Source organism: Leuciscus leuciscus, assembly GCF_965113295.1.
Source record: "Leuciscus leuciscus genome assembly, chromosome: 1".
Taxonomy (NCBI): Eukaryota; Metazoa; Chordata; class Actinopteri; order Cypriniformes; family Leuciscidae; genus Leuciscus; species Leuciscus leuciscus.
The window spans coordinates 72,378,222-72,402,758 of NC_138725.1; the positions used below are offsets into that span (position 1 = coordinate 72,378,222).

Genomic DNA, 24,537 nt, shown 5'->3' on the forward strand with positions numbered 1-24,537 from the left:
TAATATGCACTGTCCCATCCCCCCCCAAAAAAAACAAAAAAAACGTCCTTTGGCCTCAAGAGGTGCACTAGCAACTTACGCTGACGGGTACGGTCTTTAGCGTCTTTGTTAGAGCGCCAACCTCCCACGCCGGAGACCCTGGTTCGAGTCAAGCAGGACCGGTAACATTTGGTGCCATGACGCGGATGGGAGTGAAGTTTAGGGGGGTGAGTGTTACGGACGTGGGCCAGTAAGAGCTGTGCGTGTAAACCACACTCCGCTGGCCTCAAGAGCCATGTTAGCGTCCTTGCTAGCGCGCATGCCTCCCACGCAGGAGACCGGTTCGAATCCCGCTCGGAGTGGGTTGAGAAGGACCTGTTACATTTACGCATATTAGCAAAAGAAATTTGGAACACTTTTTCTAATTCTCTCTCTCTCTCTCTCTCTCTCGTTTTTTTTTTTTTTTTTTTTTGCATTGTTAGCAACATGGGACCAGATAGATGCTACCTGATGACTCAATGATTGTGGAAAGCAGGTCGAGGTCGATGGCCGGGAGAGAACGGCGAGGCCGGTGGCGTGATTACTGATGAGCGCCACTTGCGTGACGCATCGGTCTCGTATCTCTCACGGATGAGCTTTGGAAGCATGAAAGGCAGAGAGACGACAGTGAAGGATGAGAGAGGACTAGGCCTGGATTTTATGTTGTGTTTTATTACGTGTGTGCGGCAGTCGTCCGTGAGGGGCTACCACGATTTTACTTTCATTTTGCATTTGTTTATTTTATTATCAAAGTTGTTGAATGTTCGCCGGTTCCCACCTCCTTTTCCCCATAACAACATACTGCAGCACCAATATAGCAAGGGTTGTTGTTATGGGAAGATGGTACACAATGCTATTGAACTGCCACTCTTTATATGCACATATATTTAATTCTGAATACATGTGATGAATAGGTAATCAGGTATTTTCATTGGATTGCAGAGTTTAGGGCACATACAAAAGGTACATTCAGAATAAAAATCTACATTAAGCTCTAACATCCACTAAAACTATTAATTTCATTCATTTGGAAAATGAATTTGATCTTCAGGCTGGGTGAAGGTTAGTGAGGAGTGAACTATACCCACATGACTTCTTTACATAACACAGATATCATCTTCAGATGGATGATAGTCTATTCCAGGCACCTTCCTGTTCCCTCATCATGTCATCCCATCGGGAGCTTTTCGAGGAAAGTGGAAGCTCATCTAAAGAAGACAGACAGGTAGAGACATAAATGCCTGTCTGTCTTGCTGACAGGATATTTTGGCGGTATCTGATGGTGTCAATCTTAAGGCCCCCACTACAAGATAATGGTTCCAAATTTTGGCCCAATTCTCCCCTTCCGACAATCCTAGGTAAAGTCCCTATTATCTTAATGGTTCTACAGGTGACCTTATCACATTTTCTTTTGGTGTGACGTGTGTTAAGAGTGATTGAATCTGCTTGGAAGAATGTCGGGGCCACGCCAATGTCAAATTGTAAATATCCAACATTGAACGCTGAATATTTATGATCAGAAATCCTGTTGTGTGGGGGAAACCCAGAGACAAATGCGCACACTCTCTGTAGATTGTCATTGGAACAAAACGATACCCAAACAGAAAGCAACGGAAGCATAACCAGCTTCATCCATCTTTTCTTTTCTTTTTTCTTTTTTTTTTTTAATGAATTTTCTGTCAAAAACAGTCCAAACACTATTATCGCCATTTCTTCTTGCCCGTCGTCCGCCATGTTTGTTTACTCTAAAGTCACGTTTGACCCCGAGAGATTTTGCAAGATTTCTAGATTTTACAGTCGGGACTCTGGTGGTTTGTGAATGAATCTGTAAGTGCTTACTGTGCTGTCTTGGTCACATCCCGGCACTCCACACACTATCCGAATAAAACTGTTAATCTATAATTTTTTTATCTATCGTCATGTTTGTGGCCTTGCACATTTTGAAAATCTAATAAGATTTTTAAAAAATCTTTAAGTGTGGGCTAGCCTTAAATCTGTAGTCCAACAAAACATCCATTCATACACATAAAAGATTTCATACATGCTATCATACATATGTCCTTCATTTTCTGTTAATTACATATTTATCGAAAGGATAATATACCTGGAAAGAAATATCAATTAGCAGACACAGATTTCCTAGCTACTGACCTGAGTTGTACCACATTTAAACAGAGTCATCTAAGAAAAATATTTGGTAACCTGTGAACTGTTGCATAAGTGTGTCTCCTAATTTTCACACTAACCAGATTACACAACCATTATGATTAATGATATCTAATAATAAAGTACATTTTAACTGTTGAAGATATGGAGTGTTGCATTACAGTGCTGAAGGGTGTGTATGCAGGAAAGAGGAGCTTCTTGTCACAAGTCTAAGATATTCACAATGTTGCGTTCTGGACTGGCCCCATAAGGCAAAGTGTAAGACAACATATTCCCAGAATACATTTCACAGGGGTCAGCGTGCCAATTTTAGCATTGCAGCTAACGGCAGGACTGGAATTCGGTGCAACATCGAGTCGGGGCTCATGTTATGACCGAATGAGAGCAAGAGAGGGACACTTTATGGCAGTAAAAAAGAGGTACATGATGTTCCCCCTCCCTAAAATAAGCACATGTCTGAGAGTGATGAAAAGCTCAATGTACACACCTTACTGCTACGACTTATGCAATGCGTGGTGTCCTACACAAAGCCATTGGAGTTACTGTAGCACCCCTCAAGATCTATTCATTGCTAGCTGCTAAAGTGGCACCTCATTATGGGACTCCCTTATTTCCACAAAGGGGGACCATTGCTGTGACTGCCCATGATGTAATATGATAGATGGGAAGTCATGCTGATAAGCCCATGAGTGTCACATTGGAACCCTCAAGCAGCCTGACACCATCCAAGGACACCAGAAGTATCACAGGCAGTGCACTATTTTATGTGATATTCAGAGATGGCCTGTAAAAGAACCTTACTTCTGTCCAAAGTCACAAACACTGAGTTAGTTAGTTTGTAAAATATGTAAAAATTTGACCCCCAAAAAACTAAACCTAATTTTAGAATATGTTAAAATCTCCACAAAAAATATTTGCAGAGACAGCTTATAAGGGTATAACTTGAATTTAAGGATACTACTTGCATGTTTTTTTAATTTTATTTTTTTAACAGGGCTGATATGTGTTTTGCCTGATTACACAAACTAAAGGTAACTTTTATAATAAAACAAAAATGGCACAGTTTTTTTCATTGGCAGCATGTATGCCTCAGTCTCAGATTGTTTACAACAGCAATCAATGCAGTTTTGGTTTTATGGTGAGAATTAAAACCTGTGAATTTTTTTTTCAAAAATAACTAGATATTCTTGCAATTAAGTTACAACAACCTCCCATAATGGTCCCTTTTAATTTACTCCACTTTAAAATACTTCATTTTTCCAGTGGCTCAGCAGCTCCCCCATGTTCTGGAAGCACAGATGGTTTTCCTTTTCCTCATAGTTCTTGAAAAAACACTCCAAAAAGGAAAAAAAAATAAATAATAAGAATAAAGACTTGACTTGACTGCTCAGATTTTAATATCTGATATATAAACATCACAACACATCTTACTCACATTACACACCATCCAGGCCACAAAGTAATATTAATGACACCGTCAAACCAAAATGTTCAATGTCAACATATCATAAATGAAAATCAGCTTCTGGTGGTGAAGAAGCTGAATAAATTAGATGTAATGTGTTGAGACACTATGCAGGTTCTTGTTCACTGTTGTTGAGTTGCGCATACTCCAGAGCCGCCTGCTGAGAAAGACACAAATAAAAGAATCAATCAATCAATCAATCAATCAATCAATCAATCTATCTATCTATCTATCTATCTATCTATCTATCTATCTATCTATCTATCTATCTATCTATCTATCTATCTATCTATCTATCTATCTATCTATCTATCTATCTATCTATCTATCTATCTGTCCTGAAATAAAAAAATGTTTGTGCAAAATATAGTTTCTAATTATTCCTCTTTGGATTTTGTATGACCAGCACATTTTCTTGTCATGCTTCATAAGTTAGACCACATGAGATATGAGGTATTTCTTCTGTGGCACCCATTTCTTCCACAAGAGGGCCTCCCTGTGGCAAAACTAATTGTACATACCTACATGTGGACTTGTGTGTCTGTGTCTGTGTCAACATTGTGCGTCACTTACGCCCTCAGCCTGTTCCGAAACTCCTATAAAAAACAAATGAACCACCGTCACAAAAGAGCCGCAGCGGAAAATAGATGCAAATTTAATAACTACAGCCCAACTTCCTGAACCAACTCCCAAGGAAGAGGAGTGTGATGCCTGCCGTGGGCTTATCGGTTTAGTGCCATGCTAATGTGCCTGTGTAAGTAATCTGTTTCCCTCCAGATGCAGCTATTGTTTGGCAATCTGTGGGCATGCCAAAACCCATTTCAGTGTGACCTCTGCTATGTTTCAGCATTGTTTTACACGCATACCGCAATGATTATCAAGATGTCTCGCTATTAATCAACTAGGGAAAAGGGGCCATGGAGTGTTTATTTGCGCTGATGAAACAATGGCCGAGTTTCTGTGTCGGTTGGGCAAAGGAACATGAGGCTCCAGGGCCCATTGTGAAAAACAGGAAGCTCTTTCCCACCGGCACAGGAAAAAAGCCACCTGGCGTCTCATGCATGATGAAACCACACTTTCATTAACAATGTTAGTACGCAATGCAACAATGTGCCTCTTTTACTGCCTGTTATGGTCATGCTTGAAGGGGAGGGTAGTATGGAAGTTTGTTTCTGCCACAGAATAAAATATAAATAAGGTAATTGCAACTTTTAATCTCACAATTCTGACTTTTTTTCACTCGCAATTTCGAGTGTCTCACAATTGCAAGAAATGTTACATTTTCAAGTCAGAATTGCAAGATAAAAAGTCACAGTACCCCCCCCCCCCCCCCCTTTTTTTTTTTCATGGTGGAAACAAGCTTCCATAGGGTTGTCGTGCTGTAATGTGTGTGATTCAAAGATCAGAGCTCACCTGGTGTGGACATCTGGACCTCTGTATGCTGGCCACTGTATTCAGGCTCTATGCTTTTCTTCACAAGAAATTCTAATAGAAATATGAACACATTTTTTTTTTTTCAGCATCAAAATGGAAATTGCTCTTCTTTACTTTACTGGGTAGACTTTAGTGATTTTATAAATAGTCATGATCCAATAACTACATTTCTAGTTTTAGACAGTAGGGGAGAAACAACACACACAACAATACTTAAAATATAATTAGCACTGCAAATAATTAAACTAACCATAATCATGCATAGTGAGGACAGCAAAAATAAACCCAAAGTTATACTTCACTTTTCATTTAAGTAATTTAAGTCCGCTGATGTCCATGCACACAGTCCTCACACAGCTCAATTTTTGTGTCCACTTGTCTGAGTGATTGAATGCTCATATAGATGGGTCCACTAAGGGGGCTTTCACACATGGATCCGGATGCACATCGGGGTACCAGCAGAACCTGATTTCACCAAGTGCAACATGTTCCTGGATCAACATCTTTGCTGATCCTGGAACAACATTCTGAACAACCAATCAGATTTGAGGGTTAAGCGCGTCTACATCAGTGTTATTCACCTATCATTTTCCTCTGATTTTAGGGATAACTTATGGGTTAGGTTTAGGGGTAGGGATAGGGTAAGGATTACATTTTCCGACAGGAATGTTGTTCCAGGATCAACAAAATATGTTGACAGAGGAACGCGACTGACTCAGCAACATCAGGACGTGCTGGGGGACCAAACCCCGAGACTACCTGTAGGAGTTGGTCTGATTTTGGTTGTACTACCGATGCTACCGATCCACAATCAGATTTCTGACTTGAGATGCATCCTGAATCATCACCGTGTCCGTTCGTTGGCCAGAGGAGAACTGGCCTTCCAACTGAGTCTGGTTTCTCCTAAGGTTTTTTTTTCACCTCTATTTTGGTCACCTGATGGAGTTTTGGTTTGTTGCCATTGTCGCCTCTGGCTTGCTTAGTTGGGGACACTTAAAATTCAACAACATTACTTATTTAACTGCACTGATACCGTGGGATGAAAACTGAATTGAGCCGGATGATGATGATCACTGTTTTCTGCAGAACTGCTTTATAGATTAAATAAACTAATTTAATAATTGAAGATCTTTACAACGGAATTGAATTAACACTGAACTGACTTCAGCTGACTATTTTCTTTTAAAGCTGCTGTACAGCCGAAATCAAATTGACATATTTCATTGTATTTACAGTAATAAATTAATTTCATTTTGAGGGTGTCTGCTACCTGTGTTGAATTTCTCTGAATATCTAAAATTCCTATTCCAATTCATTTTCCTGTGTGTCGTGGTCAGTTCAATTCCAATGCAAATCAGGGTTAATTTGGTTAACTAAAACCATAAAAAATCTTACAATTATTGTATTATTTTATTAGTCATCCTTCTTTATTAGTTTAACTTAATGTAGCCTACTAAAATAACTCAAATTAAACTAAATTAAAACTAAAAACTATATAGACATATTTTATGACTAAAATTAAAACGTAAGTATCTCGATGTCACTGATGCAAATTTATTTGGCCAATATAAACAGGTCAAATGTTATGCCTTCAACCTCGAAAACTGTACTTAATCAATATCAAGGTTTGTGCCACATGTTGTACTGTGTTGGGTCGCCAGTTTGAAATCTGCATCTTGAAGCACAACCAATTGTACTTATACTTTAATTTATTTTATAGTTTTAAAATGTGGAAGTTAGAAAATCTGGTGGCAGTGACATCACTGTATGTGCACACTAAATTGTGTTCTTGCAATTTCTTAATAAAATTAATTGAGATTAGAAAATACGCAGAGTGTCATGACAACGTTTACAGTGGCTCAGCATTTCACACAGAGACAAATCTATAATTTGAGCACCAGATGTGGTTTACAAAAATACCCAAATCGCTTCAATGCTCTTTCAATATTCAGGTAGAACTGACATTATATATATATAACTTTTTTTTTTTTTTTTTTTTTTTTTTTTTTTGCAATGATTCCATTTGAGGGATTCGTTGACATTCTCACCTTTGCTGGGATCCACTTCCTGTGGGTGAACCAGCTCAGAGTCCACATCGGTGTGATCGTCAGAATCTAGTTTGATAGCAAGCAGACATTGTCATGAGATGAACTCACATCACATAGGCCTCATCCTGTTTAAAGTCTGTACCTGAGCCAGAAACATTTTCACTCCAGACATTCCTGCCCATCACACAGGGAGTGCCTGTAAGGCAGAAACAAACAAGACATGACTTCAACATTCGGTGTCAGGGGGGAAAAAAAGTGATAAAATGCAATTTTCAATATGAGTTGGTAATCAAAATACAATTCAGCCATTATAATAATCTAACCTAACCCAACACGCAAAGATACCAGATATGATGTAACGATCTGCATATCACTGTTTGCATGTACAAGAATTACTATGGTAATAATAAAATCATAAGTTCATCCACCAAGAAAAGTACTCATAGAAAGTATGATTTAGAACAGTATACAGCTCAAATAATAAACAGGCACATAACTAGTCTTCTTTTATACTAGTGGAAAAAAACAAAAAAAAACACTTGTTTTATTTTTATAACAATTTCCCCCTCTATTTCAATTAGTATATCATCAAAGGCCATTTTATCACAATAAGAAAAGCCAGAAATATCCACTTCAGAAGCACATTCATCTGATTTATATAACATTGTATACCTAAAAATACTTTTTTTTTTTTCTTTTTTTTATGGCTGTTGACAGTACTTTCTGATTTATGCTGTCATAAATAGAGAAATTCAAAAACCTTTAACAAGACTTTTGAACCTGGCTTTATGCAGTGTATGTAAATGTGTGCATATGTAATTAGATAATGCCTAATTTGCATATTACATAACATCCCACAAAACGATTGTCTAAATATACTGTGATTAATCAACTAGGGAAAGTATGGTAATATCTATTAGTGTTTAGCCTATTCACCTGTGGCGCCTTGCCTTAAACACACAGCAGCTTCAAAAATAGCCAAATGCACTATTAATATTAACAAGACAAGAATAATGGACATTGTCTACCATTGAGAATGGTGTTGTCTTCAATGTCGAGAGTGAGGCTCATTCTCATAGGGTCACCTGATTTGGGCCTTGAAGGTTTTCTGAGACAAAAAGCATTTTCAAACAGAATGAAGAAACATTCAAATTATGATATTAGACATACGAACTGTAGATGTTCAATTGAAATTAAGGTGTGTCTTACACTGATAACTCAGTTGCTTGCTTTTTTCTGCGTGGATTTGGCATTTTCTTCAAAAAGACTGTCAGGACTATGACGATAGCCACCAAAAGCAAGATACAGAACACTCCAATAAGAGCTTTCTTCCACACCGCTAAAGTGACTATAAAACACACACACAACAAATAATCAGAAAGAACTTGTGAACACCTTTACCAACATCTTCTGTAAACATTGCCACATTTATGCCAGAAACATACTCTACATGAGTACAAGCAAGGGCCTAAAACACACGTTTTGCCACACCTGCCAATAACCGCTGACTTAAGAAATTTTACCAGCCATAAATATTTTTTTACCGCCCGTTTTTGCAAAAAGAGGCAGTTATGATAACAATATTCGATGTTACAGAATTCTCTATTCAAATTTCGATACTGCAGCTAAAACAACTAGCCTAACTAATATAAAGTTAAAACATTGAGACAAGTAACTGTAGTTTTCAGGTAGAGACATTGAACAAAGTTCACTGTATAAATTAAACAGATTATTAAAGTTACAAATGTTATTCAGTCAAGAGCAGAGAGTGTTTTTTTTATTTATTTTTATCTTTCTCCTTTGTTGTTTTATTAACATTAAAAACACAGTGCAGCAGGAATATTAGGCTGCTGTCACTTCTATACCTAATGCACGGATTCAATATACTGATACACATGCATTGTCTTTCTCGACTGTTTACGTTCACCTAATACATAACCGACTATCTTTACTAGGATACTCGAGCCAAGACTGGAATTTGTGTGAATTTGTCCGTTCAAGCACAAGACGACGTAAAAGAGAGTTCAATTCAGTATTCGAGCGCTGTCTGAAACGCGAGTGATGAATTGAGTTCCCTTTCACGTCTTCTTGCGCTTGAATATCTAAATTGGCAAGGCTTACAATGTTGTGACGTTGCAGCACTGGCCCGTCAACTTTCCAGAGCGTCGTTTATGTTTGTTCACGTTCATGTTCTCACAATATTGCATTGTTAGAATTAAGAAAAACTGCATTAACTGACTGCTTTATTCAACTTTCATCTGCGTAGAGTAAGTGTTATAGTTCTAAAAATTATATTTCAAAGCAGAGAAGTTCTACTATGGCTTATCATGGTGATCAAATGGTGTGATGGTGTGGTATTTAAAAATGTACCTCCAATCCTGGAAGGATGACTCCTTTTAATTTCAATGTTGTAATTGGATGCCTCACAGTAGTAGTCGCCTCGCTGGTCTCGTTCTATGGCTTTGATGATATGACTTCCTTCTAAGGATCTGACTTCTTGGGTGGGTAAAGGGAGCCTGTTGTGATACCAGGTAAAGATGATTGGGTAAGTGCCCTTCTGTACACGGCAGGTGAGGGTGAGATTTGAGCCCTCTGTGACTGTAATGTCCTGTGGCACCAGGACTGGCTTGGACACTGGTACTGATAGACAGACAGAGAAATACCAGCTACTTTAGTCAAAAATAGTAAGAGACAGTTAACGCCAATAATACTATAGTCCATTAATTTTCTGAAGTCATCTTTCAGTCATTAATAACTAGAAATTGACTGCTCTGTCGCAACTTTAAATCCCATTCACCATTCCGGTGTGGAGTCAATGTCATTTCAAATTTGTATCTGAATGTGAACAGGAATGAGATTTCTGATTTCAACTTCTGTTATTTAAAACTATTTTATGACTCAAGAAGAAATAGAGAATGAGTTTAACGGACCACTTTTTGAATAAAAAAATTGATCACTTTTTTTATCAGTAGAACAACTGATAATATCGCGGCAAAAAATTACCAGTACATTTTCTGTCAAGTTTCCAGACATTTCCTTCAACCCTAAAGCACAACATAATGCAATGTGTAATTCAAAATAAAGGTAAAACTCATGTCTTGTTCTGTTTAGTTTAATTATCTTGTTCTGTTTTTTTTTTTCATTGTCTCCTGAGTTCTAGTTCTTTCATTAGTTGTCATGACGTCTGATTAGTTCACACCTGTTCCCTGTTCCACTGATTTTCATTCCATGTGTATTTAAGCCCTCAGTTTTCTTCAGTTCTTTGTCTTGCGTTAGCGTTAATAGTGGTTGTGTTTTCTCTGAGTGTTTATTAAATCTATTACATTTATTTAAAATGACAATCATCACCCTGCGTCATGCATCTCTTTGTGTTTTTTAAACGTTAACCATGACAACAGTGCAGATTAGGCCATATTTGAATGCTTTGTGTGTGTGTGTGTGTGTGTGTGTATGATTAAATAATGACAGAATTTTTATTTTTATTTTGAACTACCCCTTTAAAAACTTTATAAACTTGTGTTTTGACAATAGACAGATTTAACATGCATTCATAAAGTATGTTCACTGTTGGTTTCTCCGACACTGATTAATTAATTAATTCCTTTGGAAGAGTCTCCAGATTTTAAACTTGATTTTAAATGAGATACTCCAAACCATATACTAAACCTAACAGATAGTGTTAAGGAAAGCAAAAGTAAGATAAAGACTCATTTGCTGAAGCAATTCATTGAGCTCTTTTATCATGATTTATGTTTTACTGGATACTGGACAAGTTTACTACAGCAGAAAAGCCATACACATGGAGCTGATTATGTAATGTAAACGTCAAAATGTATGTTTACAAATCATGCACTATGGTAAAAGTGTTTTGAGGTCAAAAGACGAATATCAAATGACAGGAAAATTGACCAATCATATTGTTCCTCTGAATGGGTGGGGCTTGTTATCACTTAGTTTTTGACTAGGTCCGCCCGCTGTGGGGAACATCATCTGGGGGAACATTTTTGATAAAATAGCTGAGGAGGACATTGTTGCTAATTTATTATTATGAATCTATTAGTGCTAATTAACTGTTATCATAATTCGAAAAGGAATTGATGTTATCTGTGTTTTACTGCCACTCTTGTTTATTTCAGCTGGAAACCGCAGTGAATTGTATGCATAAGTATATTTTTAGAGTAAAAAAAAAAAAAAAATGTAGATAGAGGCTTGTTTTTTTTCGTCAAGACAAACTTTGAATGTTGTCTTGAAAAGCTTGTGTCTCTGCAGAACAGGGATACAATGAATGTAACAGTCATCAAAAATGGTACCGGACACAAAAGTCTATCAGTGATTATGGAATAGGCACACAAATTATTGAGCATGAAGATATCAGGGTTTGGTCCTCTTACCTATGACTTCTGCTCTTAGTGGATGACTAGCGATACGGATTGATCGCCCCTCGTTTTGAGCCTGACATGTGAAGCTGTGAATCTCTTCTGGAGAACTGATGTAGTTATTGCTGAAGAGTGCCTTATCAGTTGCCTCAACCACTCTCCTCTCAGCCTCTGACATGTGGGACTTCAAGGTGTATGTTATTGGAAGCGTTCCATTCTCAGCCTCACACAAAACCTTGAATGGCCGACCAACAATCACCATATCAACAACACGAATGACTGGGGTAGAAACAGGCACTGGAAAAAAGAGGGGAGGAAAATGAGAAGCATGAAAAAAGCATTAGGGTGCCTATTCACTAAATAAAGTGTGTTCTTGCAATGCACCATATCAATTGAAATAAATAAGTCTGCTTTATTTTCATAGTAGTAATAATGGAAAATGCTTTGTTATAACAATCTTTTAATAATGTGGATAATATATGCATGTCCTCTAATGCCGGAGCTTTGGTAAAAGCATTCTCTTCACCTTTAGCTTTTAAATCAAGTGGTTGGCTGGTCTTGGTAACTCCTTTAGCCACTGCCATACAGGAGTATTTCCCATTGGTGGCCAGGCTCGCAGTGGCAGAGTATTCGGCACCTGAATAAATGTGCTGATCTTCTTTCAGCAAAGTGTACTTAATGTCCGCTTTATTGATCTTCTCCGAGGAGCTTACAGCGCTGTGGCAGGTCAGATTGAAGCGTTCCCCTTCAAAAACCTTATCTGTGCTCATTCTCAAAATCGGCTTCGAGAACAGTTCTAAAGAGTGAACATGGAGTCAGACAAATTTAGTTTATTATCATGCAGTTTAGGGTTATTATAGTTCATAAAATAGTGCATTATTGAAATAAAATAAACTTAAAAAAAATAAAAAATAAAATAAATAAAAAATAAATATATATATATATAATTTATTTTACATGTTGTGTATTATAATAATATACATTATTACACTCTTGGCTAAATAAAATGTATTATTTGTTCATTAATAAATTAATTAATTTTGTTCTGATAAACAAATCAAAACAAAATCTGCATTCGCAGTATAGAATTACACAGTATAGCATTATGTGCAAAATGTGTGTAAAATATTTTGTAATGGTGAAAATGTTTAACATTCCATTTTCCATTTCAACGTGATATTCCAATTTTCGCTTCAATGCATAAATTACATTATTGAAATAAAAAGGCAAACTTGTTATAATGCAATAATAATAACAAAAAGCAAATAAACCCTTTAATCCAACTATGTCATATGGAGATGAAAGTGGACTCTTGATAGCTGAAAGCATTCTAAGATTAGTCAAAATGTGTATGGTTGTGGTTAGTTACCTGTGACATTTAGCCCATAGACGGCCCTCTTTTGCACACTGCCTTTCTCTGCTTTACACACATAGTCCCCTGAATCCTCAGCTCTTACGGTGAAGCTGTGTGTGAACGTTGTGTGATATTTATTAAGTACGGTGTTGCCTTTGGTAAGGAACAAATCGAGATCTGAGGGATATTGCACCTGACATGTGATTTGCACCCTGTCACCCTCAACAACATTCGCGTTGGGGGAGATGCTTATTTGCGGCCTGATCACATCAAGATCTGTAAAAAAATAAAATAAAAAATCAATCTCACTGTCGATGCAAAATATAGTCAGCTGTGAATATGCTCAATAAAGACCCCATGAAATGACTTGCTTAGCTGTATTTTCTTGTGTTGCTATACTTCTTGCCATATCATATGGGGTTGAGAGGCATTATAACTTTAGGGGCATTATAACTTTACGTTTTATTGGACTAAAATGTACATAATCCATAAGTGAAATAAGATTCAATAATTTTGATATTAATGACCAGCATTTACACTGCCATTCAAAAGTTTGGGCTCTGTAAGATTGTTAATGTTTCTTAAAGAAGCTTCTTGTGCTCACCAAGGCTGCATTTATTTGATCAATCCATCAGTCATACAATTGAATGCATAATTTTTTTAAGTTAGTTCACCCAAAAATGAAATTTCTGTCATTAATTACTCACCCTCATGTCGTTCTAAACCCATAAAACCTTCTATCATCTTCGGAACAGAAATGAAGATATTTTTGATGAAATCCGAGAGCTTTCTGATTCCTCCATAGACAGCAACGTCACTGCAACTTTCAAGGCCCAGGAAAGATAGTAAAGACATCATTAAAATAGGTCATGTGACTACAGTGGTTCAACCTTAATGTTATGAAGCGACGAGAATACTTTTTTGTGCTCAAAAAATAAATAATTATTCAACAATTTCTTCTCTTCTGTGTCAGATCTCCTACGCTATTCGCGTAGTAAACAAAGTACAGCGCTTACGGGTTATACACCAGAATGCTGACTAATTATTGGCCGACGCTGGTGATGTGAGCACATGACACATGCGTGTGATGCTGATACAGGAGCTGGCCAATAGTGAGCTTGCGTTTTGACATAGAACCAGGAAGCGCTGCACTGTTTACACTACGTCAACAGCGTAGAAGAATGACATGGAGAAGAAGAGATTGTTGAATAATGTCGTTATTTTGGAGGATTTTTGCGCACAAAAAGTATTCTCGTCGCTTCATAATATTAAGGTTGAACCCCTGTAGTCACATGGACTATTTTAACTATGTCTTTACTACCTTTCTGGGCCTTGAAAGTTGCAGTGACATTGCTGCCTATGGCTGGTTTAGAAAGCTCTCGGATTTCATAAAAAATATCTTCATTTGTGTCCCGAAGATGAACGAAGGTCTTACGGGTTTGGAACGACATGAGGGTGAGAAATGAATGACAGAATTTTTCATTTTTGGGTGAACTAACCCTTAAAAACAGACTAAAATAATTTTGAGTGTAGCCAACAGATGTGGACTAAAAGCCACAAAACAACAATTTTGATTTCATGCATGGGTAACAGCAAAATGTACATGATGTTACCTTTTACAATCACTTTCACCGTGTTGCTTTTGTTGGAGAAGCCCGCGTCAGGATGCATGATAACCACATAGACACAGTGCAGGTAGACGTCTTTGAGCTTCTGCAAGGTGAGAGTGGTCGTCACAGAGTTGCTCTTACTAGGGACTCGCTTGACCTCCTGATCGTCCTCGTAGAAATAGAAGGTCAGACTGCCCGTCTCCTCGGGTGCGCTGCATGTGGCAGTGATGTCTTCCCCCTCAGAAATGATATCAGACTTCACCTTCAGCGTGGGGACTTGAAGGCCTGCATGAGTTTAAAGACTCTTCATTAACCCCTGAACTCACCTTTGTCAGTCACATCAACTACAAAATTTTGTGACAACAACAAAAACCATGCAATACTTTCCAAATCCAAAAAGATCTCAAACATTATTGGTGCGAATCTAAAAATAAATAAAAAATAGTCGCAAACATATGTGGTTAAAGGGATACTTCACCGTTTTTTTCATATTAAACTATGTTATTCCCTTAACTAAGACGAGTTGATTCATACCTCTTTCGTCTCAGTGCGTGCACTCAATCGCTCTGCAGGGTGTATGGGGTACGACCAAGTATGGTGACACAAAATAAATCGCGGCGCTTTTCTAAGCGGGTAAAAATGATAACTATAATGTATGGCGGAATAGCACTTGGGAGCACTTCGACTCGGCGCAGTAAAAAGTCACGTTGGTTCTAATGACAGAAGTGAGAGGGAGAGGGGGAGAGGATTTTTCAGGAGTGACTTTTTACTACGCCGAGTCGAAGTGCTCCCAAGTGCTATTCCGCCATACATTATAGTTATCATTTTTACCCGCTTAGAAAAGTGCCACATTTTATTTTGTGTCACCATACTTGGTCGTGTAACTACTCGTGTAACGGTATTTAAATAGGGAAAACATGGAGGTGTTTGGTCGCTTCTAACTTCATCTCTGTCTGGATCCTAATGAATGAACTGGGCTAAGCTAAGTGCTATCAAAGTGCCGCCGCGCCAGAGCGATTGAGTGCACGCACTGAGACAAGAGAGGTATGTATCAACTCGTCTTAGTTAAAGGGGTCATGACATGATAAACCAAATTTGCCTTGATCTTTTGGTATGTAAGAGGTCTTTGTAGCATTAAAACGTCCTGCAAGTTTCATAGCTTAAGACGTCCTCCCCATTATAAACGAATCATTTATTTAATCAAGCTCTAAATACAGCTCGTTCTGGATCCATGGTATGAAGTGACGTCACGGTACGAAGTGACGTACCAGTCGTTTGCATATGACCGCCTCCAGCGTAGACAAGCGCTTCAAGCGCAAGATAACTATGCCTCATTTCATCATCGCATCTGTCACGCGCTTCACATGTGTTCAGTCGACGTGCAGCGAGTGGGTCTGTTTACAATAAGATTGCGATGTCACAGATGTGCTGTTCCTGGCTGTGGACAAACAACATGTTTGAATAATATACGCTGCTGAAAGTTCCAGACGTCAGGGGAAGAAGGATGCAGTTTATTTTTTGCGGACGTCCCAGTCACGGCACTGTTAATTTAAGCGTGTGTTCTCCACATTTCAAGGATGAGTGACAGTTGAGAACAATCGCAGTATGATGCTGGCTTTGGCAGAAAACTTTTGTATAAGATAAGGCCGTGTGGACTATTCTGGCCTCAACAACGACGACGCAAACTGTAAGCAATGTAACGTTAGGCTATTTAAAACTTAAAACTTTTTAAAAACGTTAATTGCAGTTTAATTCATTATGAATAATCACCGTGTTTTTACTTAGTTTAGTCTACTTATTGTTTTCATGACCGTCATGTTCATGCCCCGTAGGCTATTAAAAGATGTAGGCTGTCAAACTGACAAAATAGTTTCACTTTCTATGTGGACGGGCTGATGCATTCTTAGTTGTGTTGATGGTTCATTTCCTCTGATTCCGACTCAGACATCATTGCAATCGCCATCGCCTGGCACGCATCACCCATTTCTATGGTAACGGTAAACACAGCTCCGCAAAATCCGCACGTTTTGACAAGGGGGCGTTAACAATTGATGCATAGGCACTGACGTTAGCCAATCATAACAGTGGGCGTTAACACTGAACTCTTAAAGGGGTAACCCCCCCAAAACAGACTGTTTGAATCAGAGGATGAGAAACAGGGTGGGAAAAGGTCATAAATCACTAAATTAAAAAAAAATGTGTCCAAAAAACTATAGTAATACTATAATTGCACCTAAGGGAACACAATAAAAGAAAAGAAAAAAACATGTCATGACCCCTTTAAGGGAATAACATAGTTTAATATGAAAAAACTGTGAAGTATCCCTTTAAATATCTATATAAAAAGTCTACACCTGTTAAAACAGCTGTTTTCAGTGACATTGTAGAGGTTGCAACTGTTACAATAAACATGCAATAGTTCTGATATGATTTATTTCCTTTTTTACATCACAAAAACCAGCTGTTTTAACAGGGGTGTGTAGACTATTATATCCACTGTAAGTGGACAGCAACAGCTGCTAAAATAGAATTAGTAGAATTATGCTTTGATGAGCATCAGTTATGTAACTAACCAGTGACTATGAGTTTCTGACTGGTGCTTGTCTTGATCTTGTCGTAGATGCGGACAGCGCACTGGTAGCGACCCGAGTTGAACACCCTGGCTGGAGATAAACTGCGCTCCACCAATGAGGCGCTGGTATTTTTGGAGTACATGACCTGATCGTCCAGCAGGAAGCTGAAGGTGTATGTCAGTGGCTGGGGGAGGCTGTGACTGACTTTGGCCTCACAATGCAAGGTTAGGTTAGAGCCACTCGCCACATTATTACCAGGAAGCACAGTCAACGTCACCTGATCAATGGTGAATGCTGCTCAGAAAGACCCAGAGATAAAACACACACACACACACACACACACACACACACACACACACACACACACACACACACACACACACACACACACACACACACACACACACACACACACACACACACACACACACACACATTTGTTTCACTATATTAGAGAGGACATTGCATAGACTTCCATTGCTTTTATGTCAAAATATCTACCACTAAACCTACACCCATCATAGAAACAAAACACTAGATTTAAAACAAAACACGTTTTGACCAATTTATAAGCCTTTGTAGTGTCTGGATGAAATCACAATGACTTATACTTTCTAAGCTTCAGAAAGCTTTTAACCTATTGGACACATTCATGTAAATCACAGGCCTAGCACAAATGAGTCTGGATGAAATTGCCCCATTGTCACTTTATTGGCATGACAGAGGCTAAACAGAAACACCTCCAAACTCCGTCGTGAGCTTCAAAAAGATCGTGATCAACTCAACTCACACTGGCTAGGAACTATGGCTAGGAACTATACTCTCATTCCTGCGTAATAATCAAGAAACTTTGCTGCCGTACCATGAGTGCAGCAGGCGTAATGATATGACGCAGCGCCTGAAAATAGTCAACCCTATAGTCTACCGAGCTGGGGACTATTTTCAGGCGCTGCGTCATATCATTACACCTGCTGGACCCATGGTACGGCAGCAAAGTTAAATAGGAAAAATATCGAAACTCTTTGGTCATTTTTTTGAGAGAGATGCTAATGGTCTTGTCCGATTCAATGATCTATGCTAAGCTATGCTAAAAGTGGTACCGCCAGACCCGGAGTTCGGCTGAATGGAGTCGAAAACGGTAAAACTCAACTGTTTAACTCTGGGGGAGTTGTAAAATGAGCCTATTTCCAAAAAAAGTGGAGCTTTGCTTTGTTTTCTTGCTTTGTGTCTTGTTCTTAGCTTTTTGTCTTGGTCTTATCTCCGGCTTCTTGCCTTAATTGATATAGTCTTGTGCTCATTCATTTTTATCTCTGGGTGAAACAGACTTACCCTGATTTTCTGGCAACTTTGCTTTCAAGTAAACCTTTTAAACTTCCCCCTATAGTATAGTCGTATGTATTCGTATTAAAACCCACGCTTGATTGTCTCTGTCTGATGCTCACCTAACAAAGTCTCTTAGGCCCTGTTTACACGAGAACGCTCGCGGGTGAAAACATAAAAAGATTTTACCAGATGTGCCTTTCGTTTAGATGGCGACGGCGTTTTTGGGGCTTAAAAACGCAAAAAAGTGAAACCACCCTCCAGAGTGAAAATTTTAAAAACGCTCCACCGTCGCGTTCCCGTCTAAAGGGTAAAAACGCAAAAGTCTGCTAGACTGCTAGGTTGTACGCAGGCGCGCGGACTTGGTGTTGTAGTGTGGCAGTGCTTCACATTGCCACCTAGCCGCCTGGAGTGCATACTACATCGAATTTCACACACTTTTGCGTCCACCCTATAGTCAACCATATGCACGCAGATTTCCCCCCCATAACGCTCGTCTAAACGCAGAATAAAAAGTGATAACGCAATGCCACTTTTGAGATTTCTCTTCAGATCGTTTCCGTGTAAACATAGCCTAAAATGTGTGATCTTAAGCTTCAAGCTTTTATATTGTTGAGTACTTTATAGTAATTCATGACCAGAAGAATAACCTTTCTTGAGAGTTGATAAGAAGAAGAATATTCCTTAAGAGGTGATAAGAAGATACCCTCATTCACTATTCTCTACATTAGTTCACTAATATAATCCACGTGACTGAGCAAATAATTTCATAGTTAATTCAGTTAATTTAATTTAATTTAATTTAATTAAGTTAATTGAGACACTGATGAACACCTGCTGTTAACAATCTGAATCACTGAAGGAAAGAGGAACTAGAAGAACAGGAAAAAAAAGATGAAATCAAGATAAAAGACAATAAATCTTACCTAATCTAACTCCACAAACAGCTTTGCCAGCTTCACTTATTACTTATAACCAGTTTGACTTTATTTCTGTCAGACGTCTACAGAAGTTATTATTAAAAGGTGGCAGAGATTAAGATGTAATTTTATTTTCATTTGATGTTACCATGACGGTGATCAGTGTTTGCTTTAGTTGGGCTCTTGACCCTTGACTTTTGAACATTAGTTTTTCTTTGGTTGCTGTAGCTGTGTCTTTAAAATAGATTTGCTATGGCAAAAAAGCTGAAAGAAAACAGGATCAGATGACAATGTCTATTTGTTAATGGTCACAATCATCATCTAGTGGTCTGATTCACTGATCTCATTTATTGTCGAATGTTTTTATATGGGTGATGTTTTGTATTTTTGATGTTGGTGTCATTGTGATTTTACTGAACGAGATCTATCAGGGATATGACATTCAGGAAATATGAAGGATTTTAAAAAGTTTATACTCAGAACTTTTTGAACTTCTAGATCAGCCAGACACACACAGGCATCAAGAATCGGCGAATGAATCTCAACAATGGTGACAATCATAAGTGTTATGCTGCAATGCATGTTGGGTACCAGCATAGTACAAAAAAAATGTATAAATTATGCAGCTGAATTGTCTGGTTATTTTCTTTAATTTGTACTTTTTGCTTTTATTTTTGTTGTTGGTTTTGTGTTGACTTTTAGTAGTGTTTTTTGTGATGTTCAGATCTTTTTTGTTGATTGTCACCATTGTTGAGATTCATTGGCTGATTCTTGATGTCTGTGTGTGTCTGACTGAAGCCATAGTTAAAACATTTTTAGTGAATGATGAGTTTAAAAATCATTCATAACTGATTTTGCAGCACTGCTTGATATTTTGTTGTAGTTTCACAGTATAGTAATATGATCTACACATTATTGATAAGGGATTAGACACAGGCTTAGATCAGTGATCCAAACATTATGTAATGACATCATAATCAGCAACATCTGATCTCATTTTGGCTGGCTTTGTTTTTTTCCACAACAAATGTGTCTTAAAAACATGTTAAAGTCAAGGGTCAAGAGCCTGACTAAAGTAAACACTGATCACCATAATGGTAACATCAAATTAAACAAAACAACATCTAAACCTCTGTTAATTCACAATAGGAATTTCTGTAGACGTATAAAAAATAATAATAAAAAATAAAATAAAAATAAAGTCAATCTGGTTAGTAATAAGTGAAGTTGGTAATGCTATTTTTTGGGAGTTGTTTAATCCTCCTCTGCTGAGATCTTGAGAGATTTAATGTCTTCTGTGGCTGAAATCAGTTGTAGTTCTTGTGTTTCGCTTTTTTATCTTCTTGTAGTTCCTCTGTCCTTCAGTGATTCTGCTTGTTAACATCAGGTGTTCATCACCAATGCTCAATCATCAGTTAATTAATCACTGAATTATATCATTAACTTCAACACTGCTTCAGTGTTACGCCAACACTCTGTAGTGTGGACATGCAAGTGTTCATTTAAAATATTTTGCAGTGGGGTTAAAAGGGTTAAATGTGTAAAATAAAATAAAAGTGACGTGTATTTTAACAGTAATCAACTGTAAATTAATTTACGGCATAAAACCGTAGAAAAACCGCTGGACGGCAAAAATAGATGGCTATTTAAAAGTAATCATAAAAGCTTTTAAACCTTTCTGTTTGAAGAGATTATGCAAATTTATTGCACTCTCAAAAACACGTGTTGGGTCTGAGATCATTTTAGCTAATTTTTGTTAAATCTGCTGTGAATTCTGCAAATTTCCTGTCACACGTTTAAAGTGTCTTTAAGGTAATCATATAAAATATATTTAATAAGTAAAATATAATTTATTGTAATTTATATTGAAACTTATATGTAATATATTGAAATAAATTTGTAATCACACATTGTTACATGGTGAAGTATTTAAAAATATATTAACTTTAAATGTAATATTGAATAACACACTAAAGTTAAAATCATAATCAAGTGCTTTACATGTGCTTTAGTATGTTAGTCAACACATCAAAATAAGTGTACTTCTTTAAAGCACGACAAAATATTATTGAAACAATGATTTAAAATGTACTTTTAATTTGACATTATTGCATGTTTTAAAGGCCTATTTAAGTGTGTTAAGAAACAGTCATGAAAGTGTCTCTCTTTAAGTACACTTAAGTGGCTTTTATTTGAGTAATATTATATTATATTATATGCAAGTACATGTTTTAAACTATTCTTTTAAGATTTGAACTACAATCTATTAAGTGCACTTATTTAACACAAGGGTTGAATTCTGGGATTGTCTTCTCAGTGAAGGGTAAAGCGATGAAAACTTCTAACGAGTCTTCCTCTCGGTATGTTTACTTTGAGCAGAACACACTCAGCTCTTTTCCTGAAGTCTTAAAGAAGGCCACACTGACAGTGTGGAGAGCAGTGGCGTTCCCAACAGAAAGAAGAGGAAGGAAGGAAAGCACATAAACAAACACAAAACATTATTCCCTGAGGAGCACAGAGCCTGCATTTCTGGCACACAAATCTCAGCCTGGCCAACAAACACAACCAGAGTTCTCCGCTGTACACGTCAAGCCCAGTAAACACCACTAAAATCTGATTAAACAAGGATAATCCAAACCCAAAGTTAATGGTGGTGGGTTGATTAGAAAGCGACAGTGTTTGTGGGTTCTGCATCACTGATCTTGTTTGAGCCTCTAATTAAACGCAGACTAAACATCTTGCTATTATACGAAGCGCAAACTTCCTGTGAGCGGCTAAACAGTCCGTGACAAAACATCTCTGAAGGATCAAAGCATCCAAGCGAATCACAGATCTGCTCTGACTAAAAATACATCCAAGAAGTCCCAGAAAAGCACAGAACTGTCATGATATTTCACTGCTCCCTTTGCCCAACTATATAAATCAAGCGGTCAGGTGAATCTGAGAGAGGTAAAAATAACTCAACAGCCCCAAAACTGTCGTCGTGACCGAAACCGTTTCCCTCACATGCGAATAAAACGTAAACTGAGGACTTACCTGCCTGTGTGTCGGCCACTTGCCCTGCGGATGAGAGCAAAAGTGAGAAAGAGGTGAGACAAATAAATAAAAAGAGGATGAGATGATGATGGTCTGAATCTGTCCGGAGTGTCCTTACACAGAGCGCTCAGGCCGAGCCAGAGAAGACACACGCTCATCTTCACAGGTGAGTGTTCATGAATGTGAAGGACGTTGAGGATGGAGAGAAGGCTGGAATGCTCGCACTTATCGCATGGAGCCGCCTTTCTTTGTTTAACGGAAATGTGTTCCTTCCTCAGGATGTGTGTATTTGAATGCTTGGTTCGTCCACGCCCTTGAAAACATTGCCATTCTGTTTACGGCTTCAAAGGCCTCCTGTTTCAGTGCTGTGCTGAAGACATCACAGCGATATATAAGATTAAGAAGACGATCAACGGTGTGGCATCCATCCAGCACAAACACCAAAAGTACCATGGTAGCACTCCTTGTGTTTTTTTGGCCATGGTACCATGATATCAAATTTCTTGACATGGTAACTATGGTTATACCGTGTATTCATTAGACATTTTGAGATATTACTATGGTTTTGAACACATACCATAGAAAAAACATACATTTTTACCATGTACCATTTTTCCAAGTGCTGCTCACTGCAGAGTCAAATCGTCCCCTTGGAATTATAAGGTTCTATCTGACATTTTTGTCAAAATGTAGTTATTCACATATTCTTATTCTGTGACCACTTCTTTAGATTATGTGATGTTGTTTTTTAAGTTGTGTACATTTTGGAACTTTTTATTTAGAAAATAAAAAGGTTCTTTCTACACAGTCGAATGGAATGCAAAAACTTTAAAGCTCAAAATCTCAAAACTGCTCAGAACGCAGATAGAACCTTATAATTCCAAGGGGACGAAATGACGTCTATCTCCCCCTCACTGGACATAATGGGTGGAGCTTAACCTAGTCCAGCTCCACCTCTCTGGACATATTGGGTGGCGTTATGTTTAGCAATAGGGTTATTATGGGTACGGTTAGAGTGTGGTTGAACTGTCAAGCTCTACCAATTTGTTCTCCAGTGAACAGCCTCTCTATTTTTAGACATGCACCATGGTAATAAATTCCATATTTTTGGGCACTGTATTTCCATGGTTTTGGCCGGTGTTATTTTACTATTATGCATATTAAAGCAATACTAAATAACTTTTCCTCTTCGGTCGCCCTACAGGTTGTAAGCGGAATTGCCCGACTTTAGAATGAACGATGTCCACAGACAAGGTAGAGTATGTTGCATCATTTTATGAAAGTATGATCTATTGCGACATCAGAAACGAAGAAAAACAAAATAATGACTATTGTAACGCTTGCCGCAAAGCAAGTCAAATTTGTAGTTTTTTATGTCTCATTCGAACTACAGAAACACTACCCGATCTGGCAAACTTGCATAGTGTGGTTATATCAGATATAGGGCCACAAAGCCAATGCAGAAGTGCCTTTCACCCTGTCACGACTTGATGAACCACTGAAACGATTTTAGGACTTAAGCTTAAAACTTGTTTTGTTTCAGTTAGTCGCCAAGGCAATCGTTCTACTTTTCTTTTTTTTATAAGTTTAAGTTTGTGCCGTTTTTAAGTTTAAGTTTGTGCCGTTTTATTTTAATTTCAGCTTTATTTCAATTAACAGTTAATAGTTTTAGTTTACAATAATAACACTGTTTGTGGCGGTGTGTACCAAGGTATTACTGTGTTTTTAGGCATGTTTTGGTTGCACTTTATTTTACAGTACGTCCACTTTCAGTTTACTTACCGTGTACTTACCAAGAACGTACTGAGTAATATAAGTAACTGCATGGGTTAAGGTTAAGTTTAGGGGTAGGTTCAGGGTTAGTACCTAGTTATTACCCAGTTATTGCAATTATTACAATAGTATGTACATGCAAAACAGGCCTGTAAAATAAAGTGCTACCCATGTTTCCATTACAATACCATTGACGCATGTTCTATGTACTACTATGCATTTTTGGGCACATATTTATTGTAATATTTAGTTTTGGGATATTGCACCATAGTAAAATGATGTATTTCTAGTCATGTAACATGCTATTACTGTGTTGTACCATGGTATAACTTATCCAAAGACCATGTATTTTTGTTTTGAAATCCATCATGGTGTTATTATGTCTCTTGAACATGGTACAATGACAATACCATGTATTTGTGGACATGCACTATGGCATTTTAT

General features: G+C 37.7%; 1 protein-coding gene across 4 annotated transcripts; it reads right to left on the minus strand.

Moving 5' to 3' along the window:
• Positions 1–3,563: 3,563 nt before the first annotated feature.
• pecam1a (platelet and endothelial cell adhesion molecule 1a) lies at positions 3,564–22,575 on the minus strand. Of its 4 annotated transcripts, none has more exons than XM_082185466.1 (15): positions 22,439–22,575; positions 22,321–22,344; positions 17,045–17,338; positions 14,475–14,756; positions 12,877–13,137; positions 12,034–12,303; positions 11,523–11,804; positions 9,502–9,771; positions 8,341–8,479; positions 8,160–8,239; positions 7,274–7,327; positions 7,132–7,197; positions 5,063–5,134; positions 4,171–4,245; positions 3,564–3,806 (listed from the first exon to the last, which is right to left on the minus strand). In XM_082185466.1, the coding sequence occupies exons 1-14, from the start codon at positions 22,476–22,478 to the stop codon at positions 4,202–4,204; spliced, it is 2,178 nt and encodes a 725-aa protein (XP_082041592.1). In that variant the 5' UTR covers positions 22,479–22,575; the 3' UTR covers positions 3,564–3,806; positions 4,171–4,201. The 4 variants fall into 4 exon arrangements, with proteins under 4 accessions (XP_082041592.1, XP_082041590.1, XP_082041589.1 ...); XM_082185464.1 differs by having other exon boundaries at positions 4,223–4,245; positions 22,439–22,574; XM_082185463.1 differs by having other exon boundaries at positions 3,564–3,809; positions 4,223–4,245; positions 22,439–22,574.
• Positions 22,576–24,537: the final 1,962 nt, after the last annotated feature.

Bases quoted from the DNA above. Each gene is read 5' to 3' on its own strand.
- pecam1a (XM_082185463.1), bottom strand. From the start codon at position 22,478: ATGAGCGTGTGTCTTCTCTGGCTCGGCCTGAGCGCTCTGT. The intron at 13,138-14,474 runs GTAACATCATGT...ATTTTTTTACAG, and splicing joins GGTGAAAGTGATTGTAAAAG to ATCTTGATGTGATCAGGCCG. The intron at 9,772-11,522 runs GTAAGAGGACCA...TCTGTCTATCAG, and splicing joins ACTAAGAGCAGAAGTCATAG to TACCAGTGTCCAAGCCAGTC.